General features: G+C 40.5%; 2 protein-coding genes across 2 annotated transcripts; one reads left to right on the forward strand and one right to left on the reverse strand.

The window, feature by feature from the left end:
- Positions 1–550: 550 nt before the first annotated feature.
- Positions 551–3,830, forward strand: hmox1a (heme oxygenase 1a). Its single transcript, XM_042504231.2, has 5 exons — positions 551–708; positions 1,575–1,686; positions 1,776–1,991; positions 3,086–3,358; positions 3,481–3,830. Exons 1-5 carry the CDS (start codon positions 659–661, stop codon positions 3,646–3,648), a joined length of 819 nt encoding a protein of 272 aa, XP_042360165.2. The 5' UTR covers positions 551–658; the 3' UTR covers positions 3,649–3,830.
- On the reverse strand, positions 3,831–11,988 carry mcm5 (minichromosome maintenance complex component 5). Its single transcript, XM_088069022.1, is given in 17 exon segments — positions 3,831–4,180; positions 5,086–5,213; positions 5,992–6,130; positions 6,241–6,373; positions 6,871–6,974; positions 6,976–6,984; positions 7,201–7,377; positions 8,009–8,074; positions 8,161–8,304; positions 8,386–8,497; positions 8,749–8,920; positions 9,123–9,292; positions 9,940–10,095; positions 10,202–10,374; positions 10,465–10,593; positions 10,677–10,803; positions 11,657–11,988. Coding segments are annotated over 17 exon segments (2,214 nt in total). The 5' UTR covers positions 11,830–11,988; the 3' UTR covers positions 3,831–4,078.
- Positions 11,989–12,699: the final 711 nt, after the last annotated feature.

A 12,699-nucleotide genomic window follows, 5' to 3' on the forward strand; every position in this document is an offset into this window, starting at 1 on the left:
TTAGGACATTTTCAGGATCTTAGATTGTTTCTCAGATTTTAGGACATTTTGAGGATTTTAGCGCATGTTTCGGATTTTAGGACGCTTCTTGGATTTTAAGACATCTACAATTTTAGGAAGTTTGAAGGACTTCAGCACGTTTCCATGATTTTAGGACATTGGGATCTTAGCTAGGACCTCTGTCAGTGGGTGTGGGGGATCCTCCACTGGCACTGTTTTGAAAAACAAGCTCTATTTTGGTGCTGTTTTATTCACTCTGGATCCTTATGTAGACTAAAAAGTATAAAATCAATTCCCAGCATGAATCACTTTATTTTTATTGTGAATTAGAAAATGTTTGGGGAGCCACTTGGCTCTCTACCGGGGGCCAGATTTAGCCTGAAGGCCCTACGTTGTGTATCACTGCTGTAAACTTTGATTTCTGCCTTGTCATGTTTTCAGATTTCCCTTCCATGTTTTTCTCACTTCTGCCGTGTCATGTTTAAGCCTCAGCAGTCTGAGGGATGTGAGTCAGCAGTCACACTTCCCCTTTGACTCAGCTGCTACAGCAGATCTCAGCTGTATAAAAGAGGACGGAGCTGTGAGGGGGACACAGTGGACCGTAAACTCACAGGGGGAGACAACTCTCAGAGGACGACAGAGAAGACAGTCTGCACAGATGGAGAACATGAAGAGCGCCAGGAAGGACGACACAGGGGACGTCGGCAGGTATACAGACACCGAGGCAAACTTTAGTGCCATCGTTACTGCTTAATGGTCGTTTTTCATTATTATATACGAGTGTTACTAACTATATATTATTTAAAAATGATTATTGTAGAACAGGACTTGAAGTGAATATTTGAAAATAATTTAGGGACTGTTTGTCATTTATGAGAGGGGAGAGGGTGCAAAAATAGGGAGGCATGTCAAATCATTTTTTGAGCACCAGAGAGGAACTTATCTTTTTATTTTGGCTTCCAGAGCAGACGTACAATATAAATGTCTGTATTTTTAACTTATTTTATCTTCAATTTTTAAAGAAAACATGAAGGCACGTTTCCTTTAAACATATTTGCTTATTTTTTCTTGAACTTTTCGGGGTGATTTTTAAAGAAAACATTCAGCATATTTTTTTGTTGTTCTTGTTTTTGTAAGCTTTTGGTGATTTTTAAAGGAAAAAAAAGCTTTTTATATTTTTCTCTTTTTGTGATTTTTAAAGAAAATATTTTAGGTTTTTTTTCTGTCTTTAAAATTTTTGATGATTTTTTAAAATATGCCTTCACACAAGCCTGTAGTCTTGGACAGCAGTTTTTTTTTTGTTTTTTTTTTTAAATCACCAAAAAATACACCACTAACCAAAGCCAGAAACTTGTAAAAACAGAAATTATGACTTTTCCAAAACTTTCAGAGCATATTTAGTTTTCCAAGGCAAACTTTGACTTTTACATGTTAATGACCATATGATCCCTGTTAATCATGCTGAACTGTGAGATTTTAAAGTTTGATTTCATGCTTTAAGCGTTCCTTCAGAATAACTGTTTTAATATATCTATTCATATTAATAATTGTATGCTTTTTGTGTTTCCTGTCAGCGATTTATCAGAGCAGATTAAAGCAGCCACCAAAGAAAACCACGTCCGAGCTGAAAACACACAGCTGATGTTGAGCTACCAGAAGGGGCAGATCACGCTGCCTCAGTATAAAGTAAAACTCCTGATAAACACATCAAGATCACGCTCTCGCTTCTCTTTCTGTCCTAAAAAGCCTAAAGAGTCTCTGTGTGTTCGTCTCAGGTGCTGCTGTGTTCGCTCTACCAGATCTACAAAGTGCTGGAAGAGGAGCTCGACAGAAACTGCTCCCATCCAGCCGTGGCACCGATTTACTTCCCCCAAGAGCTCGCCCGTCTGGAGTCGCTCGAGAGCGACCTGGAGCATTTTTTGGGCTCAGACTGGAGGAAGAAAGTGATTGTTCCTGCAGCCACACACAGATACGAGCAGAGGCTGCGACAGGTGAGCGGGGCGTTCAGAGCTGTGGGAATCAGCGAGGGCGCCACGATACGATATTATCACGATAATTTAGTCACGATACCATGTTAATGTGACTTTAAATGTTTTTTTGACTATTAATAGAACAGTTTTTTTAAACTTCAAATGAAGTCTCACCCAAAGTAATAAGATTAAGTATTCCCTTTTTTTAAGTCTTTAATTGTAGCAAAAGGTTTCTAGTGTACTGAAAAAGGTATCAAAACAAATTTTAGTTTGCAATATTAGTGATTCATAAAAAACAAAAATCTATATCTTGCACCTGTGTATGCAATATTACCAAGCAAAATATTATGTTTTGCTGCATTGATGATTTTTTTTTTTTTTTTTGCTTTATCCCTATTCAGAAGTAACCTGATCAGATATTAAATTGTATCAAATCTAAAAAAATGTGTTTTTAAAGGACAAAAAAAGGGATTTTGAAATCAGATTTAATCATGTTATCCAGTTTTGTTGTGGTTTGAAACAAACTCTGCAGCTACATCACAAGTCTTATAATGTCTTATGTTCAATATTATAGATATTAACCTTTAAAAATGATTAATTAGTTTTAAATTTTATATTTTTGATGTCTTAATTGCACCAAAAATATATTTTTGTCAGAAAGAGTCAAGCTCCTTCGCATCAAAGTTTATGTAACAAATTTTAACTACGCCTGATCTCACTGTCTTTCAGCATATTACTTACACTTAACTTTTTGGGTGTAGATTAACTGAACTTTAATAACATTATTCTACTACATAACTTAGCTTTATGCTTACCTGCAACTGAATAAGAAACAGATGATTTATAAAAAAAATCTGCATTTAATTTGGTTAAAAATGTCTTAAACAGCATTAAATGTAACTGCCTGATGCATGAAGATTATTATTAATATTATTATCATCATGATGTTGCTTTGAAGAGTATTGAGCTGATTCTGGACAGCGAAACATGGGATTTCCAAATCCAGATTACTTTAATCCAGATTAAATTTTGCTCCAGTGTGTGGTCTTGTTATGAAGTAACAGCTGAACATGTCCTTGTTTTATTTTTTTATTTTATTATTCATTTGTTTTCAGCTTGGTAAAGAGAGCCCGGAGCTGCTGGTGGCGCACGCCTACACTCGATATCTCGGCGACCTGTCGGGAGGTCAAGTTTTGGGAAAAATCACCCAGAAGTCTCTGGGGCTGAGCAGCAAAGACGGGCTGTCGTTCTTCTCCTTCCCCGGCGTGAGCAGCCCGAATCGCTTCAAGCAGCTTTACCGGAGCCGCATGAACAGCATCGAGCTGACGGCGCAGCAGAGAGCGGCGCTGCTGCAGGAGGCCGTCGACGCCTTCGAGTCCAACATCCAGGTGAGAGCAGATTAACGTCGCCGACCGAAAATAACACCCAGAATTTCTTCAAGTCACACTGAAACCACTGAAAGAGGAAGTGAGTGTTTGAAAATGCTGAGCGGTTTCGTCTTTTCCTGCAGGTTTTCGATGACTTGCAGAAAATGTTGAGTGTCACAACAGAAACTGCAGACCAATCGGAGCGCAGCGTCGTCAAAAACACGCTGTTCCCGTCTTCACCCATCATGCAGTTCACCGTGGGAGTGTGTGTGGCTCTGACCACCATCGGGATGGGAATCTACGCCATGTAGACCTCGACAGCACTTTAAACGCACAAACTGCACTTTACTGACAAACGAAATTTAATTTCATCTCGAAAATGATCAAATCACATCTGAAACTGGGATTATTTTACTACGTATTTGTATGAACTTTATAGAAAATGTAACTTTTTAATGATTTTTGTTGAATAAAATAATCAGAATTGACACTATTATGACTTCAAATACTTTTATTACTTTTAATTTTACACATCATGAATACACTTAATATTTTTGAGACATTTTTCATTTTTTAGGATACATCTATCTGGCCTTCGCCGCCATAAAATCCAAACTGAACAGTTTCCACCAGGACTGAGATCAGCAATGATTCTCAGATGCAGAGCAGCAAAAACAGGCAGACTTAAACTATTTACATTTTCATGAACATGATGATTAACAGGTATGAGTGCAGTTTGCTCTATTTGACTCTGTAGAGGACTTTCCTCTGCATGCGGTGCTGCAGCTCGCCCCTCCTCAGCATCAGGTGGAGGACTTTGTAGATGGCGTGCTCCGGATATTTCTGTAAGATAAGACGACGATACTTTATTTTCCATTTTCACAGGAATTTGTCTCACATCTGCAAGCTCTCAACAATCAACAATCGCACAAAAGACAATAAAAACACATCTGTAAGTCTGTAAAGTGGAACAAACAGGAAAATACAAAGAGAACTAAATATCGTCTCACCATTAAAATATTGTTATACTTGTGTATGAATATATATATATATATATAGCTGTTTATTTTCCTTTTTTAAATAATAGATTTCAGAAAAAAGTTTGTTTTTTTTTAAATGTATTTTGTTAACTTGCTGATATGCTGAACTTATTTTTTGTTTTTCAAACGTAGTTTTCTGTACATGTGTGTAAGATATTCTACTTTCACACCGAAACCCAAATTAAAATAGACGGAAAAAACACAAATTACAGTTAATATTGTCTCTGTTAGGTCTTCATTTTCTATAAGCTGCTTTTAGGTTGTACAAATAACTCCGCCTTGGCTCGCAGGGTGAAACTTCAGTAAACATCGCCACCGAGGACGCCTGTAAACAAACGAGCTGCGTTTTCTCTGAAGAAAAAGCACTAAAACGTCTGTGGTTTTCAAACTTTTTCAATGAGCCCTTCTCTCTTTTTTCTTTGTTTTTTAATGTATAATTTTCAGTGTCATCTCTCTAAATTCAGACTTTTTGCAGACCCATGAATGCAGCACAGGTGAAGGCTTCACGGGTTTTTTTTGTCCGAAATAGCAGTATGTGGAGTTTGAGTCGCGGTCGGAAAATCGACCTGCTGATTCAGTCAGAGCGCGCGGTGCAGTGTAAAACCGAATATTCGTTTATTCGGCGCTCCGAATAAACGTCCAGCTCCGGGAACAGAGAGCGAAATGAGCGCGTGGGGGGACGCGTCTCTCTGGTCTCCTCAGACCGACCTGTTTGGTGAAGTCCTGGACGATGCTGTGCTCCGACACCTGGGAGCCGATAGCAAAACGTCTCTTCAGCTGCTTCTCGACCCGAGAGATCATCTCCTGGTCCTCCTGAGAGGTGAAGCCCTCGACTCCTGCGGACCAAATGTGGTCAGAAAGACGTTAGAAAACATAAAAACTTAAAGCTTAACTGTGTTAAACATGATGTCACCCCACAGCCCTGTTCACGAGCTCACCGGCCCTCATTGAAACCGTTTTACATACAACTGAATCAGCGTTTAACCCTTCGAAACCTGGGCAGAGTGGCTTTATTTCTGCCAAAAATACCCAAACAAAAATGACTGAAAAATCAGCAAGAAATTGGTAAAAAGTTACAAGAAAATTACCTAGAATTGGCACAAAAAAGAATAAAGGTTTAAGACAAAAAATAACGAAATGACCTGAAAAAAGTGCTAAAATATATGTATATATATTTTTTTAAGTTTATTATTATTTGAATATTTATTTTTATTTTTATAACCCAGTTTTAAGTATAGAATTATAATAATAAAATATAATTTTCTTTATATTTTTCCTTAAATATTTAATATTCTTTCTTTTTATAAAGACAATCTTCAGATCATTTTATTGTTACTTTTTCCTATTTTTTTGGAAATTTGCAGGACATCTCGTGCCAAGTTACTGATTGCTTTTTTCTCATGTTTTTGAAAGAAATTGAACCTCTTTGCTCACATTCAGAGGCTACAGTGCTGCGTCGTCTCTCAGCGGAGCCTGGCTCAGTTAAAACTTTCAGATCTTTACATATTTGTTTTTTGTCTTAACTCTCTGTGTACTTTTACAGCCAGACGTTTGCATGCTCATGTGACAAAATAAACCCGTCACGGCCTCACAAACACCGCGCGGCACACAGACCTGAGAGGCTGCCGGACAGCGCGGCGTCCAGCGTAGACACCTGGAAGAGTCTGAGAGCCTCGTCCACCTCCTCCTCTCCGGCGACGGCCTGCAGCTTCATCTTCGCCAGCGACTCTGCGATTCGCACCACCGCCTCCAGCTGCCTGCGGGAGCACAAACAGAAACCGTCATTTCAGAGCTCTGAGGGGTCAGAAGCTGGGGTCAAAGGTCACGTGTTCATCACAGACGTGGAAAAATGAAGGTATGGACGTGCCTGACGGTGATGGGGATGGAGGGCCGTTTGTCGCTCTCTCTCTCGTGCTCTCTGGCGCCGCTCCTCATCAGCACGTATCTGTTTTTCAGCTTCTCTGCAGCCGCAGCAGAGAGACGAGGGCCGCACTTCCTGCAGGAAACATTCACACCCAATCACGTTAACCGGACCAGAATCAGTGCACACGGTCGCTTTATCAAGGAAACTCAATATACTCATATGTAGGCATGTTTACATGTGTACATGCAGTAATACTAGTTCAAATATTTAGTTATTTAAATTGAGATAATCAAATTCCCCTTTGTAATCACATAATTAAATTTATAGATTTATTATTATATATTTATGTATATTTTAATTTGTAACATTATCACTATTGTAAGTTTTCTCAATTATTTTTTGTTTAATTAATTAAATAAAATAAAAACTAAAATAAATGTATATATTAATATTAAATTCATTTTAACTACTGTCACTATTACCAGCAGATTATATTTTTGATATGATAAATGTTTGTATTATTATTATTATTTAAAAATAACTATTACTTTATTATTTATTATTATTTTCATATTTTCTTTTTTTTTTAATGATTTTTGTTCAAAAAGAAAAAAATAGACAGGACTCACACTCTGGAATAGGCGATGTACTTCTTGAAGGTGGCGAGCGGGATCTCGCCCTCGACTCCCTCCGTTTGCGTCTGAGCGCTCAGGTGAACGTTCATCACGTGGCCAGGCCAGCGTCTACACACACACACACACACACACACACACACACACACACACACACACACACACACACACACACACACACACACACACACACACACACACACACACACACACACACACACACACACACACACACACACACACACACACACACTCAATATTAATGCTCACGCTGATTTCAAAGTTTTAAAAAATCAGAACTGTCCCTTTAAAGCAGCCGCGTCTCACCATGTCTCTCTGCTGGTCGTGCTGATCTTTGATGATGAAGATCATGTCAAAGCGGGACAGGATGGTGGGCATGAAGTCGATGTTGTCCTCGCCCTTCGTGTCGTCCCAGCGGCCGAACACGGAGTTGGCGGCGGCCAGCACGGAGCAGCGAGAGTTGAGCGTGGTGGTGATGCCGGCCTGAGGACGAGACGGATTCAGTTTGTCCTGTCAACAACTCTGTTTGAATTCTCCGAATATTTAGGAAAAGGAGCTTCAGTGCTTCCTTCATAACAGACATATGTGAAGCATCCTTTACCAAAGGAAAGGAGCTAATTCTGTCCCACAATTCCTTGCAACAGCAACATTTAATTGGCCGCTATTTGAGGAATCAGCCATTTTATTACGTTAAGAAATCCACCGTCTGCATGAGCCCAAAAAACTCGAAAACACGTGAACGTGAAGCCGTTTACTGAGCTGAGTGCTGCTGCTTCAGCTTTTCAGAAACACGGGCTTAAATCAGACGATAAACTCTCCAAAACATCGATTTGTTATCGCCTCTTATGTTATATTTTATCTGTACGTCTACAATTACAAAAAAATGAATAATTAAACTATTCGGTGGATAAAAACCCAAAAAGTTAGAAAGTGCTTTTAGTAATCCATCATCTGAACACTGTAGTTCGATCACAGCAGACCAAAATCAATAACCTCATGAACTCTCCGTCGCGTCTTTCGTTGACCTCGTGACGTTTTCCGTCAGTGTTTCGGAAAAGTGTTTAGACTTTTTGACCGTGGCCTGTGTTTAACGCAGAGATCGAGCGGCGAATACCTTGGCGATGGAGATGGTCTGCTGCTCCATGGCTTCGTGGATCGCCACTCTGTCGTCTTCTCTCATCTGAACGACAGAAAGCAGTTTTTTCTTTAATCCTGCGACACGAAGTTAAACGTCAAACATCCCGCTGCTCACGATCGTTTTCTCACCTTGTCAAACTCATCGATGCACACGACTCCGCCGTCGGCCAGCACCATGGCTCCGCCCTCCATGATGAAGCCGCGGGTGTTGGGGTCCCTGAGCACGGAGGCGGTCAGACCGGCGGCGCTGCTGCCTTTACCCGACGTATAAACCTGGAGACACACGAAGACTCTGCGTCAGACGCTGCATTTACGCCTGCGGAGCGGCTTTTATTCAGCAGAGCGGATAAATACCCCGATCGGCGAGCACCTCTCCACAAACTTGAGCAGCTGAGACTTGGCGGTTCCGGGATCTCCCAGCATCAGCAGGTTGATGTCGCCTCGACGCGTCAGACCGTCGGGCAGCCTGGAGGGACGAGGACGCAAACTTTACTCAACACGTGAGGAGGAAACAGACTTTTTTAAAAATCATTTTAAGTTTTTGCTCGCTCGTATCGGCCTTTTAACTGTACTTTATTGATCATACGTGTTTTTATTTCTTGATACCGTGATTCTGTGTTTGTTTTGTGACTGAGGTGAGAATCTCACCTGCACATTCGGCTTCTATTTTTTGGGTTTTTTAACTGTGCAGGATAAAGAAAAATGCGGTGGCCTCACCTCTTCCTGGAGCCTCCGAACAGCAGACAGGTGATGGCCTTCTTCAGGTCGTCGCTGCCGTAGATGGACGGAGCGACGGAGCGAGCCAGAGACGCGTAGACGTTGGGAGTGGCGGCGAGCGCTCTGAGCTCCTCCTCTTCCTGCGGAGACACGGACCCGGTAGCTCCACGACCTGCAAGACAAAAAAAAAGGCGTTTTCTTCTTCGTCCCTCACACCGAGCACGGAAAACTCCGTCCTGACCCGTACACTGAATTTTGAAAAAATATTGTTTTTTGAATAAATCTGAATAAAGCGATTTGTCGGATTGAATCTAAAAAATCTACTAATAACTTTTCAGAGCAGCTCGGGTTTAGATGCAGAGATTCGTGTTTACCGGCGCCTTCTGTGTCCATCTGGATGCCGACCACGCGCAGGTAAGACGCTCGGATTCCCACGCCGGCGCTCTTCTCTTTGCCTTTGGCCTTCGCAGCCGCCATCTTCTTGATGGAGTAGATTCCCATGATGGTCACTCTGTTTCCGGGGACCACGCGGTCACACAGGTACCTGAGAGCAGGAGAGTGAGCTTCATATTTCTGATTATGTGAGAAAACTAACAGATTTAAACCTTTGAAACCTTCAGTGACGTCACGATTCTCCTGCTGCTTTCAGTATTTAAACCTCTGACCTTCAAGCAAACTGGTTGCTTTATAAAATATTGGGAAAAAGTCCATAAACAACTTGTACAAGCACCCAATGTACAATAAAAGAAAAAAAATCTCAAAATTATATAAAAATAAAACTAGATTTGAAAGATTTATTTTATAAAAGAGAAAAATATCTATTAAAAAAATCTGTGGGAAAATATATTTATAATTACCATAATTATAAATTATGTTATAGAATAATTACAATTATTTAAGCACCTTTTCATTCTCTTTGTTAGACCCTTTTCCTTTCTTTTATTTATTTTTACTAATTTTCAGGTAATTTTCTTGCTGCATTTCTTGTTCTTATTTTGACAGAATTATAATAATTTTAAAGCACTTTTTTCATGCCATTTTTGTTGATTTCTTTTATTTATTACTACATTTCTGATGATTTTCTTATTACATTTCTTGATTTTCGTGTTACAGAATTGTTACAATTCTAAGCACTTTTTCCAGGTTTTTTCTTTAATTTAATTTTTAACTTTTTCTAAAGTTTTTCCTCACCGGTCGCAGTAGAGCTGCAGGTGACGGGGCATCTCTCCATGAGGCACGGCGTCTGGAGACTCCTGCAGGCGGAGAGTCTGGAAGTCGACACAGACGCAGCGGTCCGGGATGATGAAGTACGGGTCCACGGGACACTTCACTCTGCCGGGATTGTCACTGAGAAAAGAGAAAAGTTGTTGGAAAATATCTGCATCTGAAGGTTTGAAATGTTTCCACACGTCGGTCGCCTCCCCGCGTCTCTGATGCAGGTGCGGACACTCACCTGCTGCACTTGCGCGGCAGCGCGTAACCCTGCAGGCCCGGGGGCAGGGGGATGTTGGGGACGACGTTGCGGCAGCCGCGACACTGCAGACACACCTTGGTGGCCTTCGCCTTCACCGCGGTGGCGGAGATGATGATGCCGTGCACCTTCACCAGACGAGACACCTGCTCCGACTACGAGAGGCGAGGACACCACAACACGTGACCGAAAGCTCTGCGAGAAGTACGGAAAAACGGGGCGCGCAGACGAGTGTGCGTGGGTACCTTGAGGCCGCGGATAGACGCGTGATGTGCGTCGCTCTTCAGCGTGACCTGGATGTCCTGGATCGTCTCCTCCCCTGCAGGACGAGGACGAGTCACCTCATCCGCCACCTCCTTCGCAGCCTCCTCCAGCTGTAACAAACGCCAAACAGTCAGAGCAGAGAAATCATGGCAGCTGAGCTTTTTTAAAACTTTTATTTCAGTTCCGGACTGACCAGAGGCAGGTTCTCAGACGGCAGCTTGTAGAGACAGTCGGACAGATCCTCGTCAAAACTGGCGAGATCCTCCATCTCCACCTCCACCCAGAACTCCCCCAGGGTGTAGTGTCTCTTCAGGTCATCTCTGAACAAACAAAAAAATAAATTAAAAATACAGGACGAGCGAAAGAGCAGCAGGTACGAAGTCAAAAAGTCACCTCAAATTCACTGACATGAGTAAAAATATTAGTTTGAAATGTGTGTGTACAGTGTCACTGTCAGCAGGAAGTCACACATTTAAAAAGAAAGCAGCACTACAAAAAAAATAAACAAACTGAAACATTAAAGCAAAATAAAGTAAACATAGAATAAAATATAGACACATTACAACAAAAAACATTACCCTTAAAGAATTATTACTGAAAAAAAAATATTACCATAAAAAGGGGAAAAAATATCACGAAAAAAACTTTATCAAAAAAAAGGAACATGACCCAAAAAAATAAACCTAAGTGGAATATTACCACAAAAATAAACTACTACAAAAAGAGAAATATCAACAAGAAAAATTACCTCATAAATATATACATAGATACAAATTAAATATAATATTCTTAATATAATATTCATAATTATTCATTCAAGAAATGAATAATAATAATAAATCAAGAAATCTTTTTTTTTTCGGTGGCTTCATTTTCAGCCCCAGAAGTTGCTCCTTGTTGTAGTCTAAACATATCAGGCTCCAGAAACACTGGGTCCTACATTTCCCATGATGCAACTCATCAAACCCATGCTTCATTTAACATCCATTACATTTTAACTACAACTTTAAATTACACGTTTGTTTTTTAAGTTTTTAATTGGCAAACCTAATTTTAGATGACATCATCTGGTTATTATTCCTTTCAGACTTCATAAATAACTAATCAGAGCATCAGCAGACTTTATCAGGTAGGTCTACACTTTCATTAATTATTATTTTATTATGAACTGACCTGTATTTGTATGTGAATCCGGTCCGGTCGGTGCCCACTCTGAACTGCCGGAGGAACTCCCGGAACCGTTTCTTGATCTGGACCCTCTTCTGTCCCCCTTCGTCCCCGCCGGGTCCCTCTCCTCCTCCAAAGCTGTCGCTGTAATAAACTCCCGGGTCGTCAAATCCAGACATCCTGCGGCGGCTCTGCGGTCAAACTGGAGCTGAAAGTGAAGATTTAAGTTTTACTTTAAAGTAAAACACAAAAGATGAAAACTGCCGAGGAGACAAAAGCTGCTCAGAGTTTCTGTTCCGCGGCAAAAACTGAACTCCTTCCCGTCAGTTTCCCGCGAGTCGCCTCTAACCCCGCCCCTCTGCGGTCATCTGATTGGCTGTGAGCTGACAACGCCTTCTTCTATTGGCCAGAGTGCCTCGGTGGGGGCGTGGTCCAGATTGAAAGGTGGGGCTTGTGAGCTCTGGTGGCGCGAAAAAGACAACAGGAGGAGGAAGCATGTGGAGCATCAGAAACAACGTGCCACAAAAAAGCATTAAAAGACAAATTAAAGTGCAAAAACTTAGGTTTTTACAAACATTAATAAATGCAACGCTGTTTTTTTAAGGAGCGCTGTTTCTTGACAGGATTTGTATTTGTGTTGAGGATAGTGACAGTTCATAATGCATAACTAGGTCACTTCAGATTCAGGTTTATTCAGTAGTTTTTCACTTCACTTCAAGGGATTTTCTTTGGTTTTTGATGCATAGAAACATAAAATGAAGATATAAAAAGGAGATAAAAAAGGGAGTAGGCCTATTGCAAGTTTTTTTTGTTTAGATTTTATGTGTAAATGAGACATGAACTACTCAAATATGCTCTTTTTGTATAAACTTAAAAAACAGTCATCTGAACTAAAATAAACGTGTATTTTGGACATTTTCTTTCTACTAAAGAGGACATATTATGAAAGCAAAATAGTCCCAAATCTCAAAGTGTTTCGGCCAGCAGTTTCTCCTCTTCCGATATGGAAAATACTATTTGGATAATAATTTTTGTCTTGAAAAAAATAA

This window comes from Plectropomus leopardus, chromosome 18, assembly GCF_026936395.1.
Source record: "Plectropomus leopardus strain MGB_pleo_1.0 chromosome 18, ASM2693639v1, whole genome shotgun sequence".
In the NCBI taxonomy this organism is placed as follows: Eukaryota; Metazoa; Chordata; class Actinopteri; order Perciformes; family Serranidae; genus Plectropomus; species Plectropomus leopardus.